This window comes from Narcine bancroftii, chromosome 7 (genome assembly GCF_036971445.1).
Source record: "Narcine bancroftii isolate sNarBan1 chromosome 7, sNarBan1.hap1, whole genome shotgun sequence".
Taxonomy (NCBI): Eukaryota; Metazoa; Chordata; class Chondrichthyes; order Torpediniformes; family Narcinidae; genus Narcine; species Narcine bancroftii.
The window spans coordinates 41,704,648-41,732,311 of record NC_091475.1 but is presented as its reverse complement, the minus strand read 5'-3'; the positions used below and the strand labels follow the sequence as shown (position 1 = coordinate 41,732,311).

Below are 27,664 nucleotides of genomic sequence, written 5' to 3'. Positions count from 1 at the left end.
TTGTTAGGAAACAAGGCCACTTATATTGCAAAAGTGCAAGACACAGCTTATGCAGTGAGGACCTTAATTACATGACAATGACTCTGTAGGTATAGACTTGGAATATGAAGGCTGATAACATAGAAAGCTAGTTTCTTAATGGATACACCCTGTGGCAAGTAAAACGTACTCCCTCCATAAATAAAACTCAAAAGTCTGCAGACACCGTGATTGAAGTAAAAACACAAAGCTGGAGAAACTCAGCAGGTCAAAGAGTGTCCTTTATGTGGCAAAGATAAAGATACATAACCAATATTTTGGGCTTGAGGCTTTCATCAAGGTATGGAAAAATGTTGCCAGCACCCAAACAAAATGGTAGAGGGAGAGGAGCATGGTCCCAAAGGCAGGAGATGATATGTGGACAAGAGAGAGAGGGCACAACAGCATGTAGGGGGAAGAGGGATGGGTTTGTGAATAGAAAGGGAAGGCAGTGGAGAGCTGATGAAAAGAAGACAAAGGGAAGGGAGGGAGAATGGAGAGTAGGTTAACAGAAACCATCCAGTTGGAGAATTCCCAGATGGAAACATGTTGTTTTTCCAATTTACAGGTGGTCTTGATGGGATAGTATTAGGCCATAGACAGACAAATGAGTATGGGAGTGGGATGTAGAATTGAAATGGTTGGCCACCGGGAGATCCTTGTCACTGAGGCAGACAGAGCAAAGGTGCACAGTTAGTGATCTCCCATTCTCCATTCAGTCTCTCTGACATAGAGAAGGGCACAAAGGGAGCACCAGAGGCAGTAGATCACTCCCACAGTGAAGTGTTGTGTTTCAAGTCCTTCACTTGAAAGGACTGTTTGTGGCCCCAGACTGTGGTGAAGGAGGAGGTGTGGCACTTCCTGCAGCCACAGTGGAAAGCAATTGGTGGGGAGGGATGAGTGGACGAGGGAGCAGTCCCTATGGATGGCAGAGAGGAGAGGAGAGGGAAACAAGTGTCTCGTAGTGGGATCATGTTGTAAGTGCCGGAAATTCCAGGGGACAATGTGATGGATGTGGAGGCTAGCGGGGTGGTAGGTAAGGACAAGAGGAATCTTATGTTACATCTGAGGGAAGAGGGGGCTAGGGCAAATGGAGGAGATGTGTGTAAGGGCTGAGTTGATAGTGGTGGAGGGGAAGCCATGTTTGACATTTCACATGATCTGGATTGGAAGACCTCATCTTGGGAACAGATGTGGTGGTGGAGGAGGGAAAAGACTGGATGTGAGAAGTTGTCGTTGAGGTAGTTGTGGGAGTTGGTGGGTTTGTAAAATATGTCAGTGGAAAGCTTGTCTCCCTAGATGGAGACAGAGAGATCAAGAAAGGAGAGAGTGTTGTCGGAGATGGACCAGGTAAATTTGAGATCGGGTGGAAGTTGGCAGTGAAGTGAATGATGAGCTCATCATACGTGCATGAGCCAGCCCCAAGTAGTCTTCAGTGTAGTGGAGGAAGAGTTGAGGGGCCTTGGCTGTGTAGGCTTGTAGCATGGATTGCTCCACAAAGCTCACAAACAGGCAGGTGTCACTGGGACCCATGTGGGTACTCATGGCTACTCCTTTGAACGAAGTAAGATGATTCAAAGGAGAAGTTATCAAAGGTGAGAACAAGTTCTGCCAGGCCCTCTTCCTCCTCGTGGACACCTTGTCCCGGCCAGCTGTCTGCTCTGGATCTTATTTCCATTTTCTGTCAAGACATCAGCCATCTCAACTTTGCCACTCCCCTCTCTTATTCTAATCTGACTTCATCCAAACGCTCTGCCCTCCACTCTCTACACAACAATCCCAACTTCAGCATCAAACCCACAGACAAGGTTGTGGACTGGCACAATGACCTCTACCTTGACGAAGCCAGACGTCAGCTCCCAGACACCTCCTCCTACTTACCCCTTCCACAGGACCCCACAACAGCACATCAAGCCGCCAAAACCATCTTCATCCTCATCACCTCTCGTCACCTCACTCCCACAGCCTCCAATCTCATTGTTTCCCATCCTGCACTGCCTGGTTCCACCTTTTTCCCAAGATACATAAACCCAATTATCCAGGCAGACCCATTGTTTCTTTCTGCTTGCTCTATCCCCACTGAACCAGTATCATCTTACCTCTACTCCCCGGTCCAATCCCTCCCCACCTACATTTGGAATACCTCACATGCCCTCCATCTCTTCAATTATTTCAAATTCCCTTAAATGGACTCCCTCATTTTTACTATGGGTGTCCATTCTCTTTACACCTCCACCTCCATCCCCATATAGAAGGTCTCAAAGCACTTAGTTTCTTTATTGACATGAGACCCAACAGACACCCTCCTCCATCACCACCTTGCTTGGCAGAACTTATTCTCAGCCTTAATAACTTCTCCATTGACTCATCTCACTTTGCTCAAGTCAAAGGGGTAGCCATTCCAGCTATGCCTGCCTGTTTATCCATTCTCCCTCCCTTCCCTTTCCCCTTCTTTCCCTTAGCTCTGCACCACCTTCCCTCTCTATTCGCAGAGCCATCTCTTCTCCCCCCTGTTTCCTCCTGTGCCCTCCCTCCCTTACCCACCTTTTACCTCCTGCCTTTGGAACCATACTCTTCCCCCTACTCCTCCCCTCTACCATTTTGTCCAGGTGCCTGCTGATATTTTGCCATGCCTTGATGAAGGGCTGAAGCCCAAAACATTGGTTATGTATCTTTATATTTGCTATATTAAGTATAATGTTTGACTTACTGTTTCTCTGGCACAGTTTTTACTCCCTCCATTAATATTCATAACAAGAAATCTGCGGAATAAATGGTAAATGGATTGGAATTATATACAAATGTTTTATTTAAATGAACATTCCAATTAACTGCCACAAATATTCCTGTGGTTGCACCTTCTACACCGAATGTAACTTAAATCCTGTCACCTTTTCTCTAACCATAGCATGCCCCTTCAGTCACGGTTCAGCAAGTGGAGTTGTGTGCATGTTTGTATTTACACCCTATTCACCTCTCTTTCTCTTGCTTTTAAAATTCCCCTCATTCTCTGACACTCTCCAAATGGCATATTCATTAACATGGCTCTGCTGACACTGAAGTGTTTTTTCTAAGTTTGTTCTCAGGACACAGGCCTCACTGGCAAGGCCTGCATTTATTGACCATTTCTGCCTGTCCAGACACCAGGTATCAATGGCAGTGGTTTGATTTACATGAACATTTTCAGGGCTCAGCATCTCTCCTTGTATCATAGAACAAAAAACTCTATGGCAGCAGAGATCTGACCAAAATACTGCATTGTTAAAACATGGCTTATCCTACCTATATTTTACATTTTCCCATTTTATTTATTTTACTTACTTTCCAGATTTCAATAGGTAAATTATTTGAGCTCCTGGGTCTCAGTCAGTTCATCCGTAACTTCTTTAGTATAATTCCTGGAATATGGACATTGATTGTTTGCATTTTACCTGCAGTACTTGTGACCTTGATACATCTTTACATACTTCACTCTAAATCAATACAGCAGGGTTCATTGTTATATTGTCCAGAAACAAACAGGAGTTGATATTTTGACATTGTTCGGAGACAGTGTCACACTACTTGGTGCTGTCTTTCAGTGAGTCCCCAACCTGAGATCTCATTTACCTTCTCAATGAATGAAAAAGATGCCGTGAGTAAATTTGAACAGCAGAGGGACTGTCCTGAAAGTGAAGCTTTCATTTAACAATCTCACTGATGTTGGAAATGGATGGAACTATTACATCAGGCTATGGGTTGAAATAAATCCAACCCAATTTAGCAATGCTGAGATAACTTTAGATAGGCTTAATGAGCACCTTTAAAAATAAGGAGAGATAACACTGCAAACATCCAGAAGGTCAGGCAGTATCTTTGTAGAGAAACTTGAGGATAAATTCTGTGAGTGTGATTTTTACAATTAGTTTTAAGAAGCTATAGTTGGGGAAATATTACTTTTAATTGCATAATTGCAGGTTTCAAGACTTAAAAATCTTGTTCTATTCACAGTTCCAATTGGCTGAATTCTGTGAGGTTTAAATGGGTCGAGTGGTAATTTTAACCACCAGAAATCTTTGGTAAGGATTGCTTGGCATAACGTTTCAAACGATTCTGAATCTATCCCAATACACTGCTTTCTCACTGATTTTAATGGGTTTAGGAAGAACTGGTGTGCAGGTAATAACCCACATCTACAAAACCCTTTAGCTGAAAGGCAAATTGATCCAGGAGTGGTGACTTTTCATTCATTTCCAGAGTCCAGTTACCTGATTCAACTACTCTCCCCCTGGGATGGGAGATTAATATCCTTTCCACAGTCTCCCTCTCCCCAAATCTTTGTCTCTCCTCCTTGACATATTTTCATTCCTCTCTCAAAAGACCATTCTCAACCACCAGCCATCTCCTCCTGGCATTTAGAGGCCTTTGGTTGTTTGCTCCCTTCTCTCAATCAGCAGTCTGGCTCTCAATCAGGCTGGCGAGTCTGGAAACAGATCCAATAATGTTAATTTGGCCCTGCCAGCAAACTCAGCCCAACCTGAGGGAAATCTGTCATTTTCGCTTCATAACCTCTTCCAAAATCTATTTCATGATATCGTGTCCAAAAAGTTCAGATCATGTTATTTCTTCAAAGCTATTGTGCACCAACAATTGATCATCAACCTCGAATGGAAATGCAGTTTCATATAGGATAGAAAGACATGCAAACTGCTCTCCATCTTGATGTACATTATTCTTTCCTTCCTCCAACAAGGAGTGGCATGGTTGGTGTTGCAGTTAGCACAATGCCTTTACAGCACCAGCAATTGAGACTGGAGTTCAAATCTTCCACTATCTGTAAGGTGTTTGCACATTCACCCCATGTCTGCATGAGTTTTCCCTGGTGACTCTGGTTTCCTGCCACCAGTCGAAATGTGTAGGGGTGTAGGTTGGATTTGGTGTAAATTGGACAGCACGGACTCATGGACCGAAATGGCCTGTTACTGTGCTGTAGGTCTAAATTTAAAAAAATTTGTAGGATGATTCAAGTTGCATTATGGAAATAGCTTCCACATAATCTGGCTACTTTAACTGTTTAAAAAAAATATTGATGTTCATTTATTTTTAACCAGGTTCTGTAATTTATTGACTAGATACTGATTTATTTGTGAGGCCTGCCCTCTAAAATGGCCACTCTAAGCAATGCTTACAATATGGATTAGGTCCATTGTTTAGCAAAAGATAAGCTCCAAGTGCAAGGTATAAGTACAAGACTTCAACTTTCCCTTCACAGTTTAATCAGTATGAAAGACACATTTCTTCCATGTTGCCTTTAAATATTTGATTCTCCAAGTCTGGCTCTAAATTTCTCCTTCTAACCATCACGCAGCAAGAACACTTTAACAGATGGTTTGGAGTGGGATGTTTCCAATTTCTGGCAAGATTGGTTCAGAATGATTTGGGCTTGAGATGGAAAAATGCTGGTGTCAAGGGAATGTTCTCAAAAAGGAAGAGATCCACATGGCAGAAAGGGAATGAGTTGAGTTGGTTGGCAAAGGAACAACGTGAGTTGGCAATGGGTTTAAAACTTAGTATCTTATGACCTACAATTAAGGATCCAGCATAAATCATCTGACTTTTCTAACATTACCCCTCTGAGACATATGGATAAAACTGGTGCCAGTTCAGTTTGGTTTCTCTGCATTCATTCTTTCCTTTCTCCCTCCCTATTACAAAGCTAAGGCCATAGTTCCTGACCCACACTTGCTATTCCTTGACTTAAAATATACAGGAGGAGAATTTTATTTTTGGTACCTGCACGACATGCATCAGCTATATTTGTCTCCACATGTTCAGCTCCAAAGCGGACATTACATTATATCTTAATAGGCCTCAGTTGGGGTATTGCGGTCACTATTTTAAGGAGAATGTTAAAATTTGGAAGAATACAAAGGGATTTATTGGAATGGTACCAGGAATCAACTTCATTTGTGCAGAGATATTGCTAGATTTGTTCTCCTCGTATCAGGAAATAGTAAGGGGAAATTTGATGGAGATGTTCAAAATCATAATAATTTAGATAGAGTAAATACCTGTTCAAGGAAACTTTCCAGTGACAGAGAGGTTGGTAACCATCAAACTCCAGCTAAAGGAATTTTTGAAAAGCAGAACAAGTTGTGTCCAGAACCTAAAACATTAACCATTTCTCTCAACACAATTCTGCCTGGTCTGCTAACTGTTTTAATTTGATATTTCTTGCATATGCAATATTTGTATTACAATTTAAAATGGGCAAATCAGAGTAAATTATATTTTGACACAGAAGCTGAGGTGGACTAAAATGTTATTGCATGGCAATTTATATCATAAACTAAAGTGGGATGAGTGTTCTGTGGTGAATGATGCTGGCCAAGGACACAGTGGGCCAAAGGGTCCGTTGGCATTCTGTATGATATTGTGATTCTAAAATTATTAAATCAGATGAAGAATTCTTTGAAAATATTTGATCATATATTCTACCTCAAAAGAAGTGGCAAGTCTTGAGCTATGCATTTCCCAACAGGAGCTTGGTGGACAGCTAACAACTGCAACTCTATTGGTTGGCTGATCACTGGGATGTTCATCAGATATTCAAGGGACACTCTCAACAGTAACCTCACACCAGCTGTGTAATATGCTGCTGTTAATGGGGATGAAATGGAGGGAAGGGGTGGTAACTTTTGTGGATGGCAAGCTTGTAATTGTCTTCCCTGAAGAAGGGCTGCGCTAAGAGTGCCCCCACATCACCCTGTGGTATGTGATGATCAATGACAGAGATGGCAGAGCACAGGTTCGTGAAATGAAAGGGCTGTAATATTCCAAACAACAGAGAGGATACCTTCAGCACTTCAGATTGAGGCTGTCACATGCTGACTGCAATGGACGGATATCAAAATGGAGACAATTTAACTCATGTTCCACTGCTCATTTCTTTTTGGTGACCATCATTTAACAGTTATTGTATCTGCATCAGAAGCATAATTTCCATCAGTAGAGCCTGAATGTTGTGGTGCTGACACGGTAAAGGTCTAATTTGGCAACAAAGTTTCCAACCTAAAGGGTTTGATTCAATTTTGTGCCCATTATGTTATTGCCTGGAAATTATCTACTCTGGATAAAATTGTCTTTTACCTATCTACCCACCCTTCATAAATTCCTATACATCTTGGCAGTTGTATTTACAAATGAAGGAAAGCTAAAAGCAGCAGAGGTCCACATTTGAGCAGGGTGGTGTCCATTTACAGTTCTCTCCATAATCTTTGAGACAAAGACACTTTTTCCATTATTTCCCCCTGTGATCTACAGTTTTAAATGTATAATCAAACAATTCCCATGTGATTAAAGTGCATACTCCAGATTTTATTTATATACATTTTGGTTTGACCATGTAGAAATTACAGCACATTTTATACATAGTTTCTCCATCAGGGCACCATACAGTAGGGACGTTTGGCTTCACAGCTGTTTGAGTATTCAGGAAAGTTTACTAGCTTCATTGGTGCAGGTATAAGAGAGTTAGGCTTCTTCTAAGCTTTTGATCACCTTTGGAGTCTGTAGTTGCTATATTTTTCAATACGAGGACCAGAGCTGTGCCAATGAAAGTCAAAGAAGCCATTATGAGGCTGTAAAACTAACAGTTTGGATCATCATTAAGAAGAAAGAGCATACTGGTGAGCTCAGTAATCGCAAAGGGACTAGTAGACTATGGAATACTTCCACTGCTGGTGACAGAAGAACTCTCATCATAAATGAAAAAAAAATCCCCAAGCACCTGTCTGACAGATCAGAAACACTCTTTAGGAGGCAGGTCAGGATGTGTCAATGACCACTGTCTGCAGAAGACTTCATGAACAGAAATACAGAGGCTACACTGCAAGATGCAAACCACTAGTTAGCCACAGAAACAAGGTGGCCAGATTGCGGTTTGCCAAGAAGTATTTAAAAGAATCTGGAAAGAATGTCTTGTGGACAGATGAGACCAAGATTAACTACATCAGAGTGATGGCAAGAGCAAAGTGTCAAGACATAAACAAACTGCCCATGATTCAAAGCAAACCACCTCATCTGTGAAACATGGTGGTGGGGGTATTATGGCTTGGGGATGTTTGGCTGCCACAGGTATTGGTGCATTTTCCTTCATTGATGATGTAACTGCTGATGGCTGCAGCTAAATAAATTGTGAAGTGTATATAAACATCTTATCAGCTCATGTTTAAGCAAATGCCTCCAAATTCTTTGGATGGTGTTTTATCCTACAGCAAGACAATGATCCCAAGCACACTGGTAAAGCAACGAAGGAGTTTTTCAAAGCTAAAAACTAGAAAATTCTTGAATGGCCAAGTCATTCACCTGATGTAAATCCAATTGAGCATGCCTTCTATATGCTGAAGAGAAAATTTAAGGAGACAAGCCCACCAAACAAGCTGAAGATGGCTGTAATTGTCAGAAGCCAGACAGAGCATCACCAGAGAGGATACCCAAGCACCTGGTGATGTCTATGAATCACAGACTTCAGTCATTGCATACAAAGGATATGCAACAAAGTACTAAAGATGGCTACTTTAATATGCTATGTCCTAAATATTATGGTGCCTGAAATGAAGGGACTATGTATAAAAAGTACTGTAATTTCTACATGGTCAAACCAAAATGTATACAAGTAATCTTGAATAAAATCTGAAATGTGCACTTTAATCATGTGAAATATTTGATTACAAATTTACAACTGTGGAGCACAGGGGAAAATAAAGGGGGAAAAAAGTGTTTTTGCCCAAACATTATGGAGGGCACAATACATTGATCTTTAATGTATCCTGCGTGGGTAAATTTAAAACAAAGCAAAGGAAACCAAGGAAGAATAGCCTGGAGTGCATTTCAGAGAGAAACAATACTGAAATGGTATAAAATACTGGGGGGGGGGGGGGGGGGGAATGGGGTTAGATCACATTTGGAGATCAGTATGTGGCACTGACAATGCACTTTGGACAGAGCAGAACCAGGTGATACCTAGAACCCCAAGTTTAAATTGCAAGGAGAAATTACACAAGTAAGGATGGTAGTCTTAACATTTAGAAGGTTAACACTGATTTAAAGATATGAGGAAAGGGTCTCTTTTCTTTGGCTTGGCTTCGCGGACGAAGATTTATGGAGGGGGTAAAAAAGTCCACGTCAGCTGCAGGCTCGTTTGTGGCTGACCAGTCCGATGCGGGACAGGCAGACACGATTGCAGCGGTTGCAAGGGAAAATTGGTTGGTTGGGGTTGGGTGTTGGGTTTTTCCTCCTTTGCCTTTTGTCAGTGAGGTGGGCTCTGCGGTCTTCTTCAAAGGAGGCTGCTGCCCGCCAAACTGTGAGGCGCCAAGATGCACGGTTTGAGGCGTTATCAGCCCACTGGCGGTGGTCAATGTGGCAGGCACCAAGAGATTTCTTTAGGCAGTCCTTGTACCTTTTCTTTGGTGCACCTCTGTCACGGTGGCCAGTGGAGAGCTCGCCATATAATACGATCTTGGGAAGGCGATGGTCCTCCATTCTGGAGACGTGACCCATCCAGCGCAGCTGGATCTTCAGCAGCGTGGACTCGATGCTGTCGACCTCTGCCATCTCGAGTACCTCGACGTTAGGGGTGTGAGCGCTCCAATGGATGTTGAGGATGGAGCGGAGACAACGCTGGTGGAAGCGTTCTAGGAGCCGTAGGTGGTGCCGGTAGAGGACCCATGATTCGGAGCCGAACAGGAGTGTGGGTATGACAACGGCTCTGTATACGCTTATCTTTGTGAGGTTTTTCAGTTGGTTGTTTTTCCAGACTCTTTTGTGTAGTCTTCCAAAGGCGCTATTTGCCTTGGCGAGTCTGTTGTCTATCTCATTGTCGATCCTTGCATCTGATGAAATGGTGCAGCCAAGATAGGTAAACTGGTTGACCGTTTTGAGTTTTGTGTGCCCGATGGAGATGTGGGGGGGCTGGTAGTCATGGTGGGGAGCTGGCTGATGGAGGACCTCAGTTTTCTTCAGGCTGACTTCCAGGCCAAACATTTTGGCAGTTTCCGCAAAGCAGGACGTCAAGCGCTGAAGAGCTGGCTCTGAATGGGCAACTAAAGCGGCATCATCTGCAAAGAGTAGTTCACGGACAAGTTTCTCTTGTGTCTTGGTGTGAGCTTGCAGGCGCCTCAGATTGAAGAGACTGCCATCCGTGCGGTACCGGATGTAAACAGCGTCTTCATTGTTGGGGTCTTTCATGGCTTGGTTCAGCATCATGCTGAAGAAGATTGAAAAGAGGGTTGGTGCGAGAACACAGCCTTGCTTCACGCCATTGTTAATGGAGATAATGGAGATATGAGGAAAGGGTAGGATAGATAGAAACAATGTTATTATTTGCATAGAACTAAGGGAGATTATCAAGCAGCACTTTCATGAATCGAGTTAAACATTTTTCCAAAATGGTAGAGATTTGGAAGAATCTTCAGTCTAAGATTTGGCAACCATAGGCATTAAAAGATTGTGGAAAAAGGTTTAAGGCTTTGGGCATGAGTTGTCATGGTCTAATTGAATGATGGAACAAGCTCAACCATTTCTCGGTCTCTATGCTCCTCTGACCCAGTGATGATGATGTAATCATGACCTTGGTGTTGATGACTTTGGCAAATGTGTTATTGTTGATGATGGAACCATCATGAAATTATAAATCTGACAGCCTACTCAAACAGTAACTCTTCCTCGATTATCTTTTCACCGTATGGTCAGAGTAATCAGCTTCGTTAATCGACTGGGTTGGCTTAATGTAATTGGAATCTTTTTGAAACCTTCATAAAATGACAGCACATCAGAATTTGGGGGAAACTCTGTGACTTTTGACCAATAGATGAGTAAAATGTATGTTATAAAATATATAAATAGAGAGAGAAACAGAGAGACCTATAGATGTATATAGACATACTGTATATATAGCTGTATTTAAATGGACATGCAAGAGCCTCTGTGTTGATGGGAGTTACTGATTACTTCTATATTTTCCTCTCATCTGTTTTACTTTGATCATATGAACTAGTAAGCAGCATCATGTACAATTTAGCTTCATGCGAACTCAATTCATTTAATCAAATACAACAGATCTCTTGCTGCTTTCTAAACTGATCTGTGCTGCAGTAATGTTTGTTTAGTGTCCACGTTTTAATGAAAGCAGAGACATGCATCCTCCCTGTCTCTTTGCAGTTTTGATTGTTTTCCATGTTCTAATTTGCGTGCAGTTCAGCCAGGTTGATGGTGAAGAAATTGCTTCAAGGCAATTAGGGGACAGGGAGAAGAAAGAAAAAAGTGGAAAGTGAAAAATAAGAAATAGGGGAGTGAAAGAGTATGTACCTTTCATGATCTTTGGACCCAATATGTTTAATCTGTATACTTTTGAGCTGTCAAACACACTTGTAAGAACTATGACAGCCAATTTGTGCACAGCAAGGTTCCACAAAATGAAATGACAAGATTTATTTGAGCACTTGAATTGCTAAGGCATTGAAAGCTATGGATCGTTCTGGTTAATAGATTAATATAAATGGAATAGTCATAGAGTTATATAACATGGATTATGTCCTTTAGTGCAACTCATCCATCTGACCATGTTGGCATTCTGGATTTGTCCAGTTTGCCTGAATTAGGTCCATATCCTTCTATGCCATTCCTATCCATATTTCTGTACAAATATATTTTGAATGTTTTAATTGTACCCACTTCTAAAGCTTCCTCCAGCAACTTGCACCAGAGTGAAAAAGTTGCCCCTCAGGGCCCTCTTAATTCTTTTCCTTCTTATGTTAAACCTCTCCCTTCTAGTTCTAGAATCTACTTTGAGATAAATGGTGTGAGCATTCACTTTATGCTCTTCATGATTTTATGATTCTCTATAAGTTATGCCCTCATCCTTTTATTCTTGAGTAGACAAGGACCAAGCCTACCCAGCCTCTCTTGCTTTAATTTGCCCACCAGACCTGGCAGCATCCTGGTGAATTTCCTTGGCATCTGTTCCAACTTAGTGATATCTTTTCTATAACTGGGTACAACGACGACACAGAGTACTTCAATTGCGGCCTCACCAGCACCTTGTACAGTTCAAAATTTTCTACTTAATACCCCACTCAAAATACCCCTCGGTCTCTCTGTTCCACACCACTCTCCACAGCCCTGCCATTTATTGTGCAAGTCTCACCCAGATTTGATTTACTAAAGTGCAACACCTCACACTGTCAGAGTTAAATTAAAATTGCCACTCCTTGGCCCATCTTCCCATGTGAGAAGGACAAAGATAAATTGTGTCATCTCCAAATTTACTAATCACTTTACCATATTGCTATCCAGACAATCAACATAAATAACAAACAATAGTGGACCCAACACTGGCCCTTTTGCACATAAATAGTCACAGGTCTCCGATCAGAAAAGTAACCCTTGACTCCTTTCACTGAACTTGTTTTGAATCCAATTGGCCAGCTCATCTTAGATCCCATGTGAACTAATCTTTCACACTAACTTGCCATGTGAGACCTTGTCACATACCTTGCTACAATCCATTTAGTCAATTTACACTACCCCACCTACATCAATCCTCTTAGACACTACTTCAAAAAACCATTAGATTCATGTGTCACAATCTGTCACCAAATAGTCCCTGTCCATCTAAATGCTGGTAGTTCCCTCAGATTTCCCTCCAACAGCTTTCCCAATACTGACATCATGCTCTCAAGTTCATTGGATTGACCTTGTTCTCCTTCTTAAATAACTGTACAATATTATCCAACCTCCAGTCTTCTGGCTCTTCGCCCGAGGTCAAAAATGATGTAAGTACTTCAGCAAGGGGTCTCTACAAATTTTTTCCAAGCTTCCCACAAGGTTTGAGCATGCACTTAATTAGTCCCTGGGGTCTGAAGAGAGGAATAAGGGTCTGTTTCTGTGTGATCTATGACTTGATCAAGATGTTGATTAAAAGATAAATTTTGGCTAGGGCACTAGATTAAATGTGCACTGGTAACAACAAACACTCCCAAATCAAGGAGAGCACTTAGCACAGAAGAGCATTCTCATCATACCTACATAATGCATTTAGCATCCTGTGATAAGGTGTCCTGTCTGCGGTGTTCTCGTTGCTAATGTTTACTTGTTTCATCATCTCCTTCATCCAATTCGTGTGCCCATTCCTTCTATTTTTCTTCTTTCCTTCATGTAGGCCCTTCTCTCATGCTACCACGTTTTCATTGTTGTTTTTACATATTTTTCTCACTGTTGAAGGACTAAGGAAATAAAAAGCATTATTTTGGAAACTAGATGACCAATTGCTGCAGAACGGGAACAGTTTGTGCTGCTGGACAATGTCCTCAGGAAATGGATCCAAAACTGAAGTAAGGAATGCCAAATCAGAAGTAATCCACAGAAAATAAGCTTCAATGAGTGAATGGCCAATTACAGAAATTGATGTCACTAGTAAACTTCATTATTTATTGACCTTCCCTAAATGCCCAAAGACAAAAATGAGCTGCCTTCCTGAACTGCTGCAGCCCTTCCAGCAAAGGTAGTCCTGTTGGATAGAGAGTTATTGGGCAAATGCAGTGATAATGAAGAAATGGTCATCTATTACAAGCCAGGAGGGTGCACAACTTGCAAGGATACTTGCAGACTGAGTTGTCCTATGCACCGAGAACTTTTGCCTTTCTTGGTGGAAGATGTTGCAGATTTGGTAGGTGCTGTCAGAATAGCCTGGGTGAGTGACTTCAATGCATTTTATAAGCGGTGTGCACTACAGCCACTGAGCTGGTGGATGGGTTGCCATTCTTGCAACTACGTTACCACGGATAGCATCAAGGTTTGTGGAGCATTCTGTCAGCGTCCTGATCTGAGTATAACATATGATGAAACAAAGTTTCACTGTCAGGAAATTATCACTTGCTTCAGGATATTGCAACCTCTGGCCTGCTCTTGAATCCATTCTGTTTATGTGACTGGTCCATTCAGGTTTCTGGTCGTTGGTGATACTCAGGATAAGGGAAACACAAAGACTGCAGATGTTTTGAGAAAACAATGAACTGCTGGAGGAATTCAGCATTTCAGACAGCATCCATGTTAAATGAGGGTTAAATGATCACTCAGCATTATGGGTGTGAACCCTTTTTCAAGACTGAACAGTTATCAATACTTAGGATGATGGTGGTGGGGTTTTGGTGGGGAGGAATATTATTAAGTATCAAGGGAAGATAGTTAGATGCTGAATTATACACAATGATCACTTGCAGGCTGGAATGTTAGTTGCCACCAAGGTAAAGCAGTGAATGTTGTCATTAGAATACATTGGATTTATCTGGTAAGTTGAAATTTTGTGTAATTCAGAAAATATGTGGTAAGTATAGCATGCTTGGGAAGAACAGGCAAATTTTGCACAAATGGCTCGCAAGGTTCTTTACTACTGGAGCTCTCGTGGCCCCATATCAGGGTCTGTCAATGACTAGATAATATAAACTGATTGCTGTCATCGGTCACCTGCAATTATTGACATGGTAGAGAAGAGGTACAAGGACTGCCTAAAGAAATCTCTTGGTGCCTGCCACATTGACCACCGCCAGTGGGCTGATCTCGCCTCAAACCGTGCATCTTGGCGCCTCACAGTTCGGCGGGCAGCAACCTCCTTTGAAGAAGACCGCAGAGCCCACCTCACTGACAAAAGGCAAAGGAGGAAAAACCCAACACCCAACCCCAACCCACCAATTTTCCCCTGCAACCGCTGTAACCGTGCCTGCCTGTCCCGCATCGGACTTGTCAGCCACAAACGAGCCTGCAGCTGACGTGGACATTTACCCCCTCCATAAATCTTCGTCCGCGAAGCCAAGCCAAAGAAGAGAACGAATAAGATGAACAGTTTCTATTTTCACCATTTGCCAATGGCTACTTTCCTCTGTGGGTATTTACATTTTTGTAATGTTAAATTCATACGCCCCCCCCATCTTTAACCATTAAGAACTGACTGCATGACGATCAAAGGCGTGTCACATGGAATCCACATGTGATTGAGTATTTTTGCACCAGCTCACTGTGACAGTTACAATATAGCCTTGGGGAGCATGATGTCCTTATCTTAAGTTTGAGAAGAGCATTCTGCTTCTTCATCATTTAATCTGATTTGCTGGATTCTCTTTAAAAATTGACATTTGGACATTAATAGAACCCAGAAAAGGGAAGCTAACTTCAGGAGCATGAAGCAGTGGAACCTGCAAATAGCTAAACAGTGTACAATGTTCCCTTATCCAGTTGCTCTTAAGTAAGCAAATATTGTGGACTGTGCAGAGGCTAAACAAGTATTCCTTTAAAAGTTCCCATGAACACAAATTCCATAATTTGGAATATCCAGTTGCTGAGATACCCTGCCCAAAAGGGACATCAGCTAATAAAAAGTAAATGATCAGAATGTAAAATCAAACAAGCTATATAACTATTTGAGGAATTCAAACTCTCTTGTATATTACATGGAGAATAATTTGTATCTTATTTTAATGTAACCTTAGAATTTTATTGACTGAGAAATGGTTTGAAAGTACCTGGTCCTTAAGTTTAGCTTTGGTCTCATCTGAGTGTAAGATTTTTGTTTCCATTTGAATCACACTCATCATTTCCTTTGGCTCAAGGGAATAGACTGAATTTCACATTCTCACAGAACCCCGCTCCCCCAACTCAGATGAGAAAGTTATGACAAAGAGAACATGTGACTGGGTGAAATTTTAAATGCACTAAAAGCGCAGCATATTGAAATACAATGCCGATTTTTTTTTTTGAGGTTCTGTGTGAGAAACTCCCTTAGGTTTTCACTGGTTAATTGCTGAGACTTTAATGAAGAGTTTCATATTTCCTGGGCTTCCTGAAACTTGCTCCTGAAATAAGGTGGACTGAGGGTGAAGAGCTGACAGCGAAATCTGCCAATAAATTCTGTAGGCTATCACCTGTTTGTCATGTAATTATGAAAGGCATTCTTTGCAGGAGGTGTGCTGAGGGGTTACTTGAAAACCTTATGAATTAGACTTAATGAGTCAACTTTGAAGTTAGATTGTAAGTGTCTGGTTTGGAAGTGAACTCTGTGGTTCTTAATTTTCAAGTCAGCAAAAGTGCTGCATTGATGACTTGGAGCTAAAACATCCCATCTCCCATTGGAAGAAGAAGAGGCAAATTCCCTCTCTGAACTGACCAGAATTTATTTGAAAACAACACAAGCAAAAACTGGTCATAAACCACATTTGGTTTTTTTTCTGTTGCAGCCTTGCCTCGTGGAAACTAGTTATGGTGTTTAGTTCTAAACCAAATGTAATTCATTGGCTTTTGAATATCTCAAACTAATGATGTGGTAACTTTGAGAAATTTAAGAAAATGTAATTTTATCAACTTGACAAAAGGAGATGAATTGACTCTGGTTATAAGCAACATATATGCCCAGTTAACAAATTATTCTGGCATATTTTGCCCTGCTGGTAGTTCTAACCTTTCTGTTTAGTCCTGTGAACATTTCACCAAAATACATTTCTTGGAAGTCAATGAAATAAATTTCAAAGGAAGACCTATTTGTTTTGATGCTATTCTATAATGCATTCGTAGTGCTGCTGGAGATTAATTTTGAGGCCATTCAATTTGTGCATTATTTCACTTGTTAATTGTAGGATATTTTTATTTTAGATTAAAGTACGAACATGCATTTTTTTTGTCTTGTTCAGCCATTGTACGTCTCTTCCAATTCTTATTTACATGGGAGTACTTTGAGTGATGGATGAATGGTGGACTCATCTGATATTGCTATTACAGGTACATATTTTTTTATCCAAAATTGTGAAAACCGCACATTTTTTCCATGGATGTTGTCTGCATACCAAAGCGCATGTTTGGCACCAAACAAAACCCATCATGACCCACCCCTGTCCAGCGCTGTTTCTCAGTGCTGGTAATTTTATGGTCCATCTTTATCTCACTCCATTTGCCAACCCACCCCAGCCAGCATGGCTGCAATCTACCCCGTCCTGTGCCACCACCGACCACCCTTCCCTGTCCAGTGCTGCCGCAATGTCCCCTCCCGTCCAGAGACCCTTCTAGTCATGGACATATCTATGCAAAATAGCACCTATGGCTGAGGTGGTCAATGTGTCAAAATAAACAGCAACAAGGAGGTCTCGCAAGAGCGGCCTTGGGGGCTTCCATGTTGTATTTGGTTTTGTATAATTGAGAGCAAATGCTAGGACAAGGCGGGGGAAGAGTGTACCAAGTGTAGTGAGCATTCCTTAAATGTCCGGGGCACCAGTGCTCAGCAGCAAGGTGGGGGGGGGAGGGTTTGCTGCTGCCACTACCCCTTCAAGTCATGCCCTGCCCTTCAAGTGGCACCCCCCTTCAGGTGATGCACCCTTCAGGTGGCACCACAAGTATGTACCATGCCTGCCATACCCTAGAAATGCCCCTGCTTCTAGTTGGAGTGTGTCTTTGTTTTGTGCGAATCTGAAATCAGTGCAATTACTTAACGTACCACTGTTACTATTATTTTATTATCCGAAAAATTCCAAATTCCGCAAAGTGACTGGTCCCAAGGGTTTCAGATAAAAAGTTATGTATCTGTATTACATTTCATAATATCAAAATCACCACGATCTTTTCTTCTCCCTCAAAAGACAATGTTTCTCTCAGCTGAAAAAGCAATGAAATATACAGAACAACTTTGATTATCTGAATGGTCGGGATTGGGCCTATTTTGGATAAATGATATTTTGGATAATTGGTCATTTTTTTAAAACAGTCCAGTAGCAACAGCAAATCACTTGTACAACAAACAACTAGCAATGGCTTTTTAAGCATGAAATAATGTTTAATTCTCACCAAAAAACAATCTGAACAAAATAAGATAAGTTCAACACCAAAAACTTAAAATTCTACCCAGAGGTTTTTCCAAAATTCTTTCAACCTGTGACGTTAGTTCGGCTCTGAAGAATTTTGGATAACTAAGGATTTCTGAATGTTTCGGATACCCTCATTTATCCAAATTTTTTTTCAGGTGAAATGATGTCATTTTGACTTCAAAATTTTTCAGATAAATGAAGATTTCTTATTTTTATGAAATCCTCAATTATCTAAAAATATCCCGTCATTTCCGGGACCAAAAAAAATTCGGATAACTGAGGATTTCAGATAATCCAATTTCGGAAAATTGGAGTTGTACTGTACTGACAAATTGATGAAGGAAACTTGACAAAGTTTCTCCACCTTCTCCATTGGAGATAATGCAATCAAACCAGCAACACCTATCTTTGGGCATTATATCTGAACTGCAACTCAATCTGCCTAGAGATTAAAATTAATGAAAATTATTTTGTCTGGCAAAGTAAAAGGAAGATATGTAATATAACTATTGCAAAATCAAACATATAACTGAAAAGATTGGTAATACACATTACAGAATGTCTGTTTATTTTGGGTGGGAGTGAAAACTGGCAGTTGCTGCATCGAAGGGAATCCTCCAGACAACAGTCCTTAAAATGTCCACCAATTGCATCAGGGTCACTTTTAAAAGACACAGAAGGAGGCTTTTAAACTTGCGTTAAGCTGTGTTTAATTTTGTCACAGAAAAAATAACATTTCTGAATGTAAACATGTCTCTAGGGATGAGATCATAGGTTATATTTTCCTCTGCTCTAATTTTAGCAGTTAAACAAATAATGAAGGTTCAATGCTAATGGAGAGTAACTCTGAGAAAGAAAATATGATTTTTGCCTGTTAAGGTAACGGTTAACAAGGGTTCAACTTTAATCCAGTAATGATTTCTGAATCTGAATGACATGGAGATTTTGAGATTTCAACTTGTTATCTCGACTGACGCCTCACAAGTGACCTTCAGAGAATATCTCACATTTCCTTATGAGGAGACCATTCAGTCCATGGATGAATGCTGGTGCTAAGAGCAGTCCCATCATGTTATTTCCATGTTACCTATTTCTCTGTACACTAGGGGCAACTTTGAGTGGCAAATTAACCCATCAACCAGGGTGTCTTGAGGATGTGGAAACAAATCAAAGCAAGTCTCTAAAGTGTCCAAGATTCAGTAAACCATTTCTATTCAATTATTTAACTGATTCTGTTCTGAACATTCCAGCAACAACAAGCCGAAAGTCAGAAGTATAACCTGAGACCATAACCTGAAAATTAATTGGATCGGCTGTTAACAGCGGCAGGCCAGAGATTGGAGATCCTGTAATGGCTGCCTTAGTTTTTGACTCCCACCCCATACAAGGATCGATGTCTGATAGAATTCTCTCCACTTGCCTGTAAGAATGCAGCTCCAACAACTTTCAAGCAGCTTTCACACAATCCAGAACACAGCACCCCACCCTATTTCCATCATAAAAATTCATACCATCTTACTCTATTGAACAGCAGCTAAATGGGTCCCATGTATAAATCAAGTGTAATTATTCACTCCTAGCCACCTCCAACAGTGTGTTCCAAACTTACAAACTAACACCAAGAAAGGCAAGGCAGCAAGAGCATGGTAATGCTAATACCTGCAAGTAATCTTAAAATCAGATACTATCCTGACTTGAAAATGTCAAGTCAAGTCATCTTTATGTACTGTTCATACCATGCTCGCAGGGTAAAGAGGAGATAGCGTTTCTACAGGACCATGAAGCAGATTTACCTAAATAGAAGTTAAAATATTTCAGACATGTACAATGAAAGTCCCTGGAAAGACACTTCCCACAAATATTCTGGGAAATTCAGGATTCTGATGGCTTGGGGGAAAAATTGTTGCCCACTCTGGACATAATGGCTTGAGTGCTATCGTACCTCCTACCAGATGACAGAAGGGAGAAAAGTTTATGGGAGGGGTGTATGAAATCCTTCACAATATTTATTGCTGTCCATCTGCATTGTGTGTTGTAGATGTCCTTCATGGTAGAAAAAGAGTACACCACTGATCTTTTCCTCTGGCTTTACTCTCCCCTGCAGAGTCTTCTGGGGTACAATTGCTCAGGATGCTCTCAATACACCCTCTGTAGAATGTAGTGAGGACGGAGGGTGGGAGATTAACTTTCCTCAGCCTTTCTTCACTAGAAGTAAAGGTGCTGCTGGGCTTTCTTGGCTATGGAGCTGGTGTTCAGGGATCAGGTGGTCTTTGCTGCCACATTGTTTTTCACCTCAAAATGTGTGTAGAAGTTGTTCAGCACATCTGGGAGGGAGGCATCACCTACACAGGCAGATAGTGTTGTTGTATGGTTGGTGATATCTTGGATGCACTTTCACGTGCGTCGCATGTCCTTGCTGTCCAGGAAGTGACCATGAATGCGCTGGGCATGCGTCCGCTTTGTTTCCCTGATAGCCTTAGACAGCTTGGCTCTTGCAATAGCTGGGGCTACCTTGTTATCCGCTCTGAAGACAGAGTCTTGGTTCTTCAGCAGCACTCCCTCCACAGTTATCCATTACTTCTAGTAAGAGTGAGTAATGATGGTCTTGGGCACAATGACATCATCAGTACACTTACTAATGTAGCTGGATATTGAGACTGTATATTCCTCCAGATTGATATAGTTGCCATCGGTTGCTACTTCCTTGAACATGTGCCAGACAATACACTCAAAGCAGTCTTGAATGGCTCCTGCTGGCCAGTCTTTAACCTGCTCCAGAACTGGTCTGGATTGTTTGATGAGCAGTCTGCATGCTGGGATTAGTATTACAGAGATATGGTCTGAGTATCCAGGTGTTAGAAATGTTTGTAAGCACAAGGTCCATCGCATTTGCCCCTCGTAGCAAAGTCCACATATTGATGGAATTTGGGTGGGAATTTGTTATGGCATGGACTAGTAGGGCCGAACTGGCCTGTTCTGTGTTGAAAGTGGTTATATGGTTATACGTAGCCCTGACTTGAGGTTCGGCTGGTTGAAATCCCCAGTAATAATAGTAAGTCCATCAGGGTGTGTGGTCTGCAGTTTGCTTATCGCCCCATAATCGCCTCCTTTTGTTAGTGCTGGGAGCTGTACACTCCAACTATGAGGACAGTGGTAAATTTTCAAGACAGATAAAAAGGACATCCATAATTCCAACAGTGACTGGAGACTAGTACAGAGTCCTTACACCATTCTGTGTTGATGTAAACACACAAACCACCACCACCATCGACCCTACCACACAACGCAGCATCTCTATCAGCCCGAAATAAAGTGAATGACAGCGTCCGAGTCTCTGTCGCTGAGCCACCTTTCGATGAAGACCAAAACACAGCAGTCCCTGTACTCACGCTGCACAGACCACCGGAGTCAGGGAACAGACATTTGCAAACAGGAGAGCTAGACTGTAGGGGTTCGCCCTCAGCTTAGCACGAACCCCGCTCACCTCCCACACCTCCTCCACCTCCCACGCCGCTTCCTTCTCCTCCGCGATCCTGAGTCGGCACCAAGGGGGCATTCATGGCCATGACCCTCTTTGTGAGGTGCTGTGCCCCCATACGCTCACAGCCATCACTCTCCGTCAGACCTGCCCCCACCCACATCACTAGCTTGCATCAAGTTGGACGCTATTGACACTTGACGCAAGCTAGTGACTCTCCATGCAATAAAAGCAACACTGTCAGCTGCTACATCAGAGCGACAGAGGAGGTCTACCTCCACTCGGTAGGTAGGCCACCACCAGTCAACATCCCCCCCCAGCTGAGTGAGTCTACGACAGTAGGACTGTGCCCCACCTGGACAGGTAGGTCGCTGCCAGCACTTCCCCTGTTGCAACCTCTCCCCCCTCCCCCCATCTCTGTGCCTCACCCAGTTACCCTAATGCCCTCCTCTAACACTCGTTCTGGCGCCGACTCTGCTTCTGAGCCAAGTCCCCGCAGCAGCCCATGGACGCATTGCTTGACCCGCAGAGGTACGTAGATGACTTTAAATACTATAGGCTGTAGTTGCGTCAGGTAGCCATAACTATAAAAACTCAAACTATATAAACTATTTAACTGTACTGTATAATTATAATTAAAAGAAATGGAAAATGAATCTACTGGTCCTGGAGAGGTTGCTGCGTCCAATGTCGTGCTGCCTTGCAGATACCAAGAATATATTACTATTCTTTCTTCATTCCCTACTGAACAGTACCGTGGGAATGAAAGCTGCAGGTCAATAACATGAACCACTAACACTTTTTCAAGGAAATTTAGAGCTAGATAATAAATGCTGACTTTGCCAGTGAAGTCATCATCCCAAAATGATTCCAGATCACAACTGTTTGTTCTTCAATGAAGATTCTTTAAGTTCTATCAAGTTTTTTTTTGTCATTCACCTTAAATCTGCTATTTTGGTTCCCCTCTCCTATTTTCTCCTATTTTTTGTCTTTGTCAAAACCAATCATGATATTGAACACCTTTGTCATGTATTTTATTTAATCTCCCCTGTCTAAAGAAAAACAACATCTGTGGTTTTTTAAAATTTGATTTGTTGTTGAATTCAACCCTGAAGAAGTTCTACTCCACCATCAGAGAGAATATCTGCCTGTCTCTGATCTGATCTCTCCCAAACCTGTAATATTCACTCTCATTCTCTTTCTATAGATGCTGCCTGACTTGTTGAGTGCTTCCACATATTTTGCTTTTATAACAGGTCAAATATGGCAAGGGTTGCAAACATGATGAGAAGGGACAGCACATAAATCATATTGGATGCCATGAGTGACTTTAATAAGATCCATTTATGCTGCAGTAGGGTTAGAAACTTAATTGATTAGATTAAAATAAGGAATTATTGGAAAGAAATGCAACAATTGGGAAATTTCAAGATGTTCAAAGAGTTTGGAGAGTATGAATAGGATGGGGTGATAATATGCAGGAATGAGGGGGGATTCATTTTCTCTGAAGTGAGATTTTAAGTAAAATTTACACCCAAGTTAGTTCAAATAGGAACAAGAATTTGGAAACCGTTCAATATAAATTGGCAGCTACAATTTAGCATAAGCATTTAACATTTCTACCCATGTTGAATTCCATTGATTCCTATGTTTCTTCTATATTTAAAAAAACTATGCTTTAAAAGGGGGTAATTGGCTGAAGGGATTTTTGGCACATTTGACAGGTTTTTATTTCTAATGATTGCACCCTTAACAGTTCCAATTTTGTCACTTATATTGAATTAATAGGCAATTGTCCAAAGTTAAAATGGATTTTAAAATTTACAAGTAATGGATTTGAAAAATTGCAGTGTCCTTGTATAGATGAACTTTAATTTATTTCTTGTTATGTAACTCATAGCTGAGTGAGAACGTTGACATGAGGGTCAGAATTAAACATTCTTTTCCCTATTCCAATAAAATCTTTTGCAGGACATATGTTTATAACTCATTAGGGAATAAAGATTCCCTAATTTCCACTCAAGTGCTTTATTGCTTGACTCTCATCTCCTCAATCTCTTCCTCTTCTCTCCATTACTGATGGATTACATTCAATAGCAATCTGAAAATTAAGCTTTCTGCAGGTAACACTAGGATTTAAAAACACACAGAAGTCCATTGGGCATACCCTTAATGGCACTGGGTGAATTGAAACAATGGGAATGGGAGTGTGATGGTTAATTTTCTGAGCTTTTAATGCAAATCCCTGTGGCAAACGTCAGCTAGAAATAGAAGTTTGAATATCGCAATGCCTTTACAGCACCAGCGGCTGGGACTGGGGTTCATATCCTGTCCTGTCTGTAAGGAGTTTGCTTGTCTGCATTGATTTTCCCTGGAGGCTCTGGTTTTCTCCCACCATTCTAAACGTACTGGGCATATAGGTTAATTGGGTGTCAATTGGGTGGCATGGGCTAGAGGGCTGAAATGGTCTGTTACTGTGCTGTATGTCTAAATTTTTTTAAAATTAAAAAATTTAGGAAGTCATCAAGAAGCTACCAGGTGACTAAATATCATAGGTGCTTCACCACTACACTAGCAGCTTGCATCCCTGTAGCACACTTAACACAGTAAAATATTCAAAAATTTCACAATATCCAACAACAAATTCCAATATCCAACAACTTTTGACATCAAGTCCTCTGGCTGACTGCCTTACCCTCTTCTGAGGACACCTATGTGCCCAAGCATCCCTGGAGAAGGAGTACTCGGTGCTCACGGGCTGTTTGGAGGGTCTCCAGGAGCAGTTGGCTCCCCGAGGGATTGATGGTATCAACAGAGATAATTATGTTTCAAATTTTAGCTTAAGCTTTGTGTGAATAGACTGAATTGAAGACTAATGCAGAGCATATTAACTTGTAGATGATAAATAATAAAGGGATGGAATTGATTTACTGCCTAAAAGGCAAAATAAAAAGAAATGTGTGTGGAGCAGCATCTGAGAGGAGGAAAGAGAAAGAGGTGGTGAGTTTCAATGAGGGCCTTGGCAGACAGTACAATGATGGAGTGATAATAACTCCATTGTGCGAGAGTGGAGTGCCATGATATTTCATGCTTACCATTTGACAAAGTAATGGTGGCTAGAAGGAAACCTTCTCAAGATCAGTGATTTAAGTCCCACTCCAAATACATGAGCACAACAAATTAGTGCCAATCTCAGGAATGCTGTATTTTGAATAAAATGTGAAATCGAAGTCTCATCATCTTCCTTAAGATTACTCAAAAGATGTCAATCCACAATTAAAAAAGAGTTATGGCTATGCCTATGACCAGTACTAATCTACCAAATAGATCACGGGAGATGGTGATGCGTGCCATAACAGTTTTCACCATTGCAACACTACTTCCTCAATATTTCATTGGATGCTAACCCCTTTGGAAAGCCTTGAGATTGTGAAGGATATTATATAAATTAACATCTTCTATTTGCATTGTTTTAATGAGCTAAATCTGCCATTCCAGTCAATCTGATCAGTATATGACACCTGTCCCATGCCAACTTAAGTGACTTTAATTTCCTCTTTACCACCAATCTCTCAGTTGAATCAAAACTTCCAACTATGACTTAATTATGTAGGCCACCACATTCCCAAGGCAAGGAGAGATGGATAATCTCCTGTGATGCCACATCCTGAACAATAGAAGCCCTGAGTTAAACAAGAAAGTCTGCTGCTACTGTGATTGTAGTTAGCACAAATATGTCAGAGAAACTCAGCAAGTCACGCAGTGTTCTTTATGTAGCAAAAGATACATAACCAATGTTTTAGGCCCGAGCCCTTCATCAATGTATCAGCAAAATCCAGGCAGGCTCCTGAATAAAATGGTGGCGAGAGGGACAGTGGAGTAAGTCCAAGCCCACAGGCAAGAGGTCATAGGTGGATATGGATGGCAGGGCACAATATCAAAAAACTGAGGTGATAAGGAGAAGGAATAGTATTCTGAATGGAGAAAGAAGAGGGTGGAGAGCTGGAGGAAAGGAGTCAAAGGGGTGTGGAAAAGAAAGAGTGAGAAAGAGAGTTACAGGGAGTAACCTAATCAAATCTGGAGAAGTCCATGTTAATGTATTGCCACCTAATTGGAGAGTGTCCAGATGGAATATTAGGTGTTGCTCCTCTAATTTACGGGTGGTTGTGGCTTGGCCGTGCAGGAGCCCATGGACAGATGTGTTGGCGTGGGAGTGGTGCATGGAATTGAAATGGTTGGCCACTGGGAGATCCCTGTTGGAAGGACTGCTTGGGGCCCTGAATGGTGGTGAGAGAGGAAGCACGAATACAAGTGCAGCACTTCTTGCAGCCAAAGGGACAGGCACCGAGGGGGTGATTGGTGGGAAGGGATGAGTGAATGAGGAAGTCACAGAGGGAACAGTCCTCACGGAAGGTGGAGAGGGGAAGATATGTCTGGTGGTGTTATGTTGTAGGTGACAGAAATTGAAGAGGATAATATGTTGGATGCATAGACTGGTGGGGTGGGAGGTGAGGATAAGGGGAATCCTGTCCATGTTGCATCTAAGGGGAGAGGTGTCAAGGCAGATGTTTGGGTAATGGAGGATATGTGGGTGAGAGTATTGATGGTGGTGGGGGAAAAAGAGGACATCTTGGATGATCTAGGATGGAAGACCTCATCTTGGGTGTAGATGCGACAGACACGGAAGTATTGAGAGAAAGGAATAGAATCCCTACAGGTGTGTGAAGAGGTGTAGCCAAGGTAATTCTGAGAGTTGGAGAGTTGGTGACTTTGTGGAAAATGTCTGTAGAAAGTTTGTCTCCCAAAATGGAGACAGAGAGATCAATAAAGGGGAGAGTGTTGCTGGAAGAGGACCAAGTGAATTTGAGGTCTGAGTGAAAGTTAGCGGGAAAGTGAATAAAGATCACAAGCTCATTGTAGTCATGAATGTGGCAGAGGATGAGTTGAGGAGCCTTGCCTATGTAGGCTCATGACATGGATTGCATGGATTGTTCCAAATAGCTAACAAAAAAGCAGGTAAAGCTGGAACCCATGCAGGTACCCATGGCTACCCCTTTGACTTGGAGAAAGTGGAATGAGTAAAAGGAGAAGTTCGTTGAGAAGTTTTTGAGAGTGAGAATAAGTTCTGCCGGTGGGGAGGAGGGTGGTAGTGGAAGGGGACTGGTTAGGTCTGTGGTTGAGAAAGAAACAAAGGGGGTTGAGACTTTTGGAATGGAGAATGGAGGTGTTTGGAGATTGGATGTCCATGGTGAAAGGACGTGGTCAAGTTCCAGGAATTAGAAGTGATTCAAAATTCAAAGTTACAAACATGCAACTCTGAAATTCTTTTTCCTGTGGGCCAAGCAGAATTCCTACTTATCGGTAGTGCAAAAATACTGTAATAAAGAAAAGATACAGACAGTATACAAGAGAGAAATGTAAACAAACTGATTGTGCAATACAGAAAATAAATATTCAATAAAGTAAGAGTCTTTAAATGAGCCACTGATTGAGTTTGTTGTTTAGGAGTTTAAAGTGGAGGGAAAGTAACTGTTCCTGAACCTGGTGGCATGAGTCTTGTGGCATCTATACCTCTTTTCTGATGACAGCTGTATTCCATATTGATTTTCTCAATGGTGGGGAGTGTTTTGCCTGTGATGCACTGAGGCTTTCCCCTTAGAGGTATTGGTGCCAGTCCGTGATGCAGCCAGTCAGCACACTTTCCACTGTCGACGTTTGCCATGGTTTCCAATGTCCTTCCAACATCTGCACATTCCTGAAGCAGTATGAAGTTGAGGTAAGTGGATTCCAGTTCAGTGGGGAAGGAGTAAGTGGAAATAATGGGTCTACCATGACAATTGACTTTGTAGAACTGGGCAGTACAGAATTGGGAAACAATGAAGTTTGAGGCCATGGGAGGGAGATTACCAGAGTGATGAGGTTAGAGATGATGCATGAGATGGTGGCTTAATGTTCTTTGGTGGGGCCCTGTTGAAGGGAGATGTCTAAGAGCTGTCATCTGGCTTTGGTAAGGTGGAGGTCAATGCACCAGATCACAACAGCACCACCCTTGTCTGCACATTTGATAGTGAGGTGGAGATTGGTGCAGTGAGAGTGGAGGGCAGAGTTTTCAGAGGGGATGAGATGAGAATAAATGAGGGGAGTGGTAATTTGAGACAGTTGATGTCTCAGTGACATTTGGAAATATAAAGATCCAGGGTGGTAGGATGGCCAGGATGAGGTGTCCAAGAGGAGGAAGAAGGCTTAAGCCAAGAGAAGGGTATTCAGTAGTGGTAGGGAGTGAAGAATT

At 41.8% G+C, this 27,664-nt stretch overlaps 1 protein-coding gene across 28 annotated transcripts in view; it reads left to right on the top strand.

The window, feature by feature from the left end:
- The window catches only part of LOC138738811 (rho GTPase-activating protein 6-like), a 564,699-nt gene that overhangs the window by 111,911 nt on the left and 425,124 nt on the right, over window positions 1-27,664 (top strand). For 9 of the 28 annotated variants that reach the window (XM_069889793.1, XM_069889790.1, XM_069889791.1 and 6 more), the window contains one exon: window positions 16,734-16,821. The exons of 16 other annotated variants lie outside the window; for them this stretch is intronic. In XM_069889793.1, the coding sequence (XP_069745894.1) occupies window positions 16,783-16,821 (39 nt within the window). In that variant the 5' untranslated portion in view covers window positions 16,734-16,782. Of the gene's footprint in view, window positions 1-4,008; window positions 4,077-16,733; window positions 16,822-19,147; window positions 19,320-27,664 lie in introns of all 28 variants that reach the window. 3 more of the 28 variants (XM_069889792.1, XM_069889789.1, XM_069889773.1) reach the window with 2 other exon arrangements.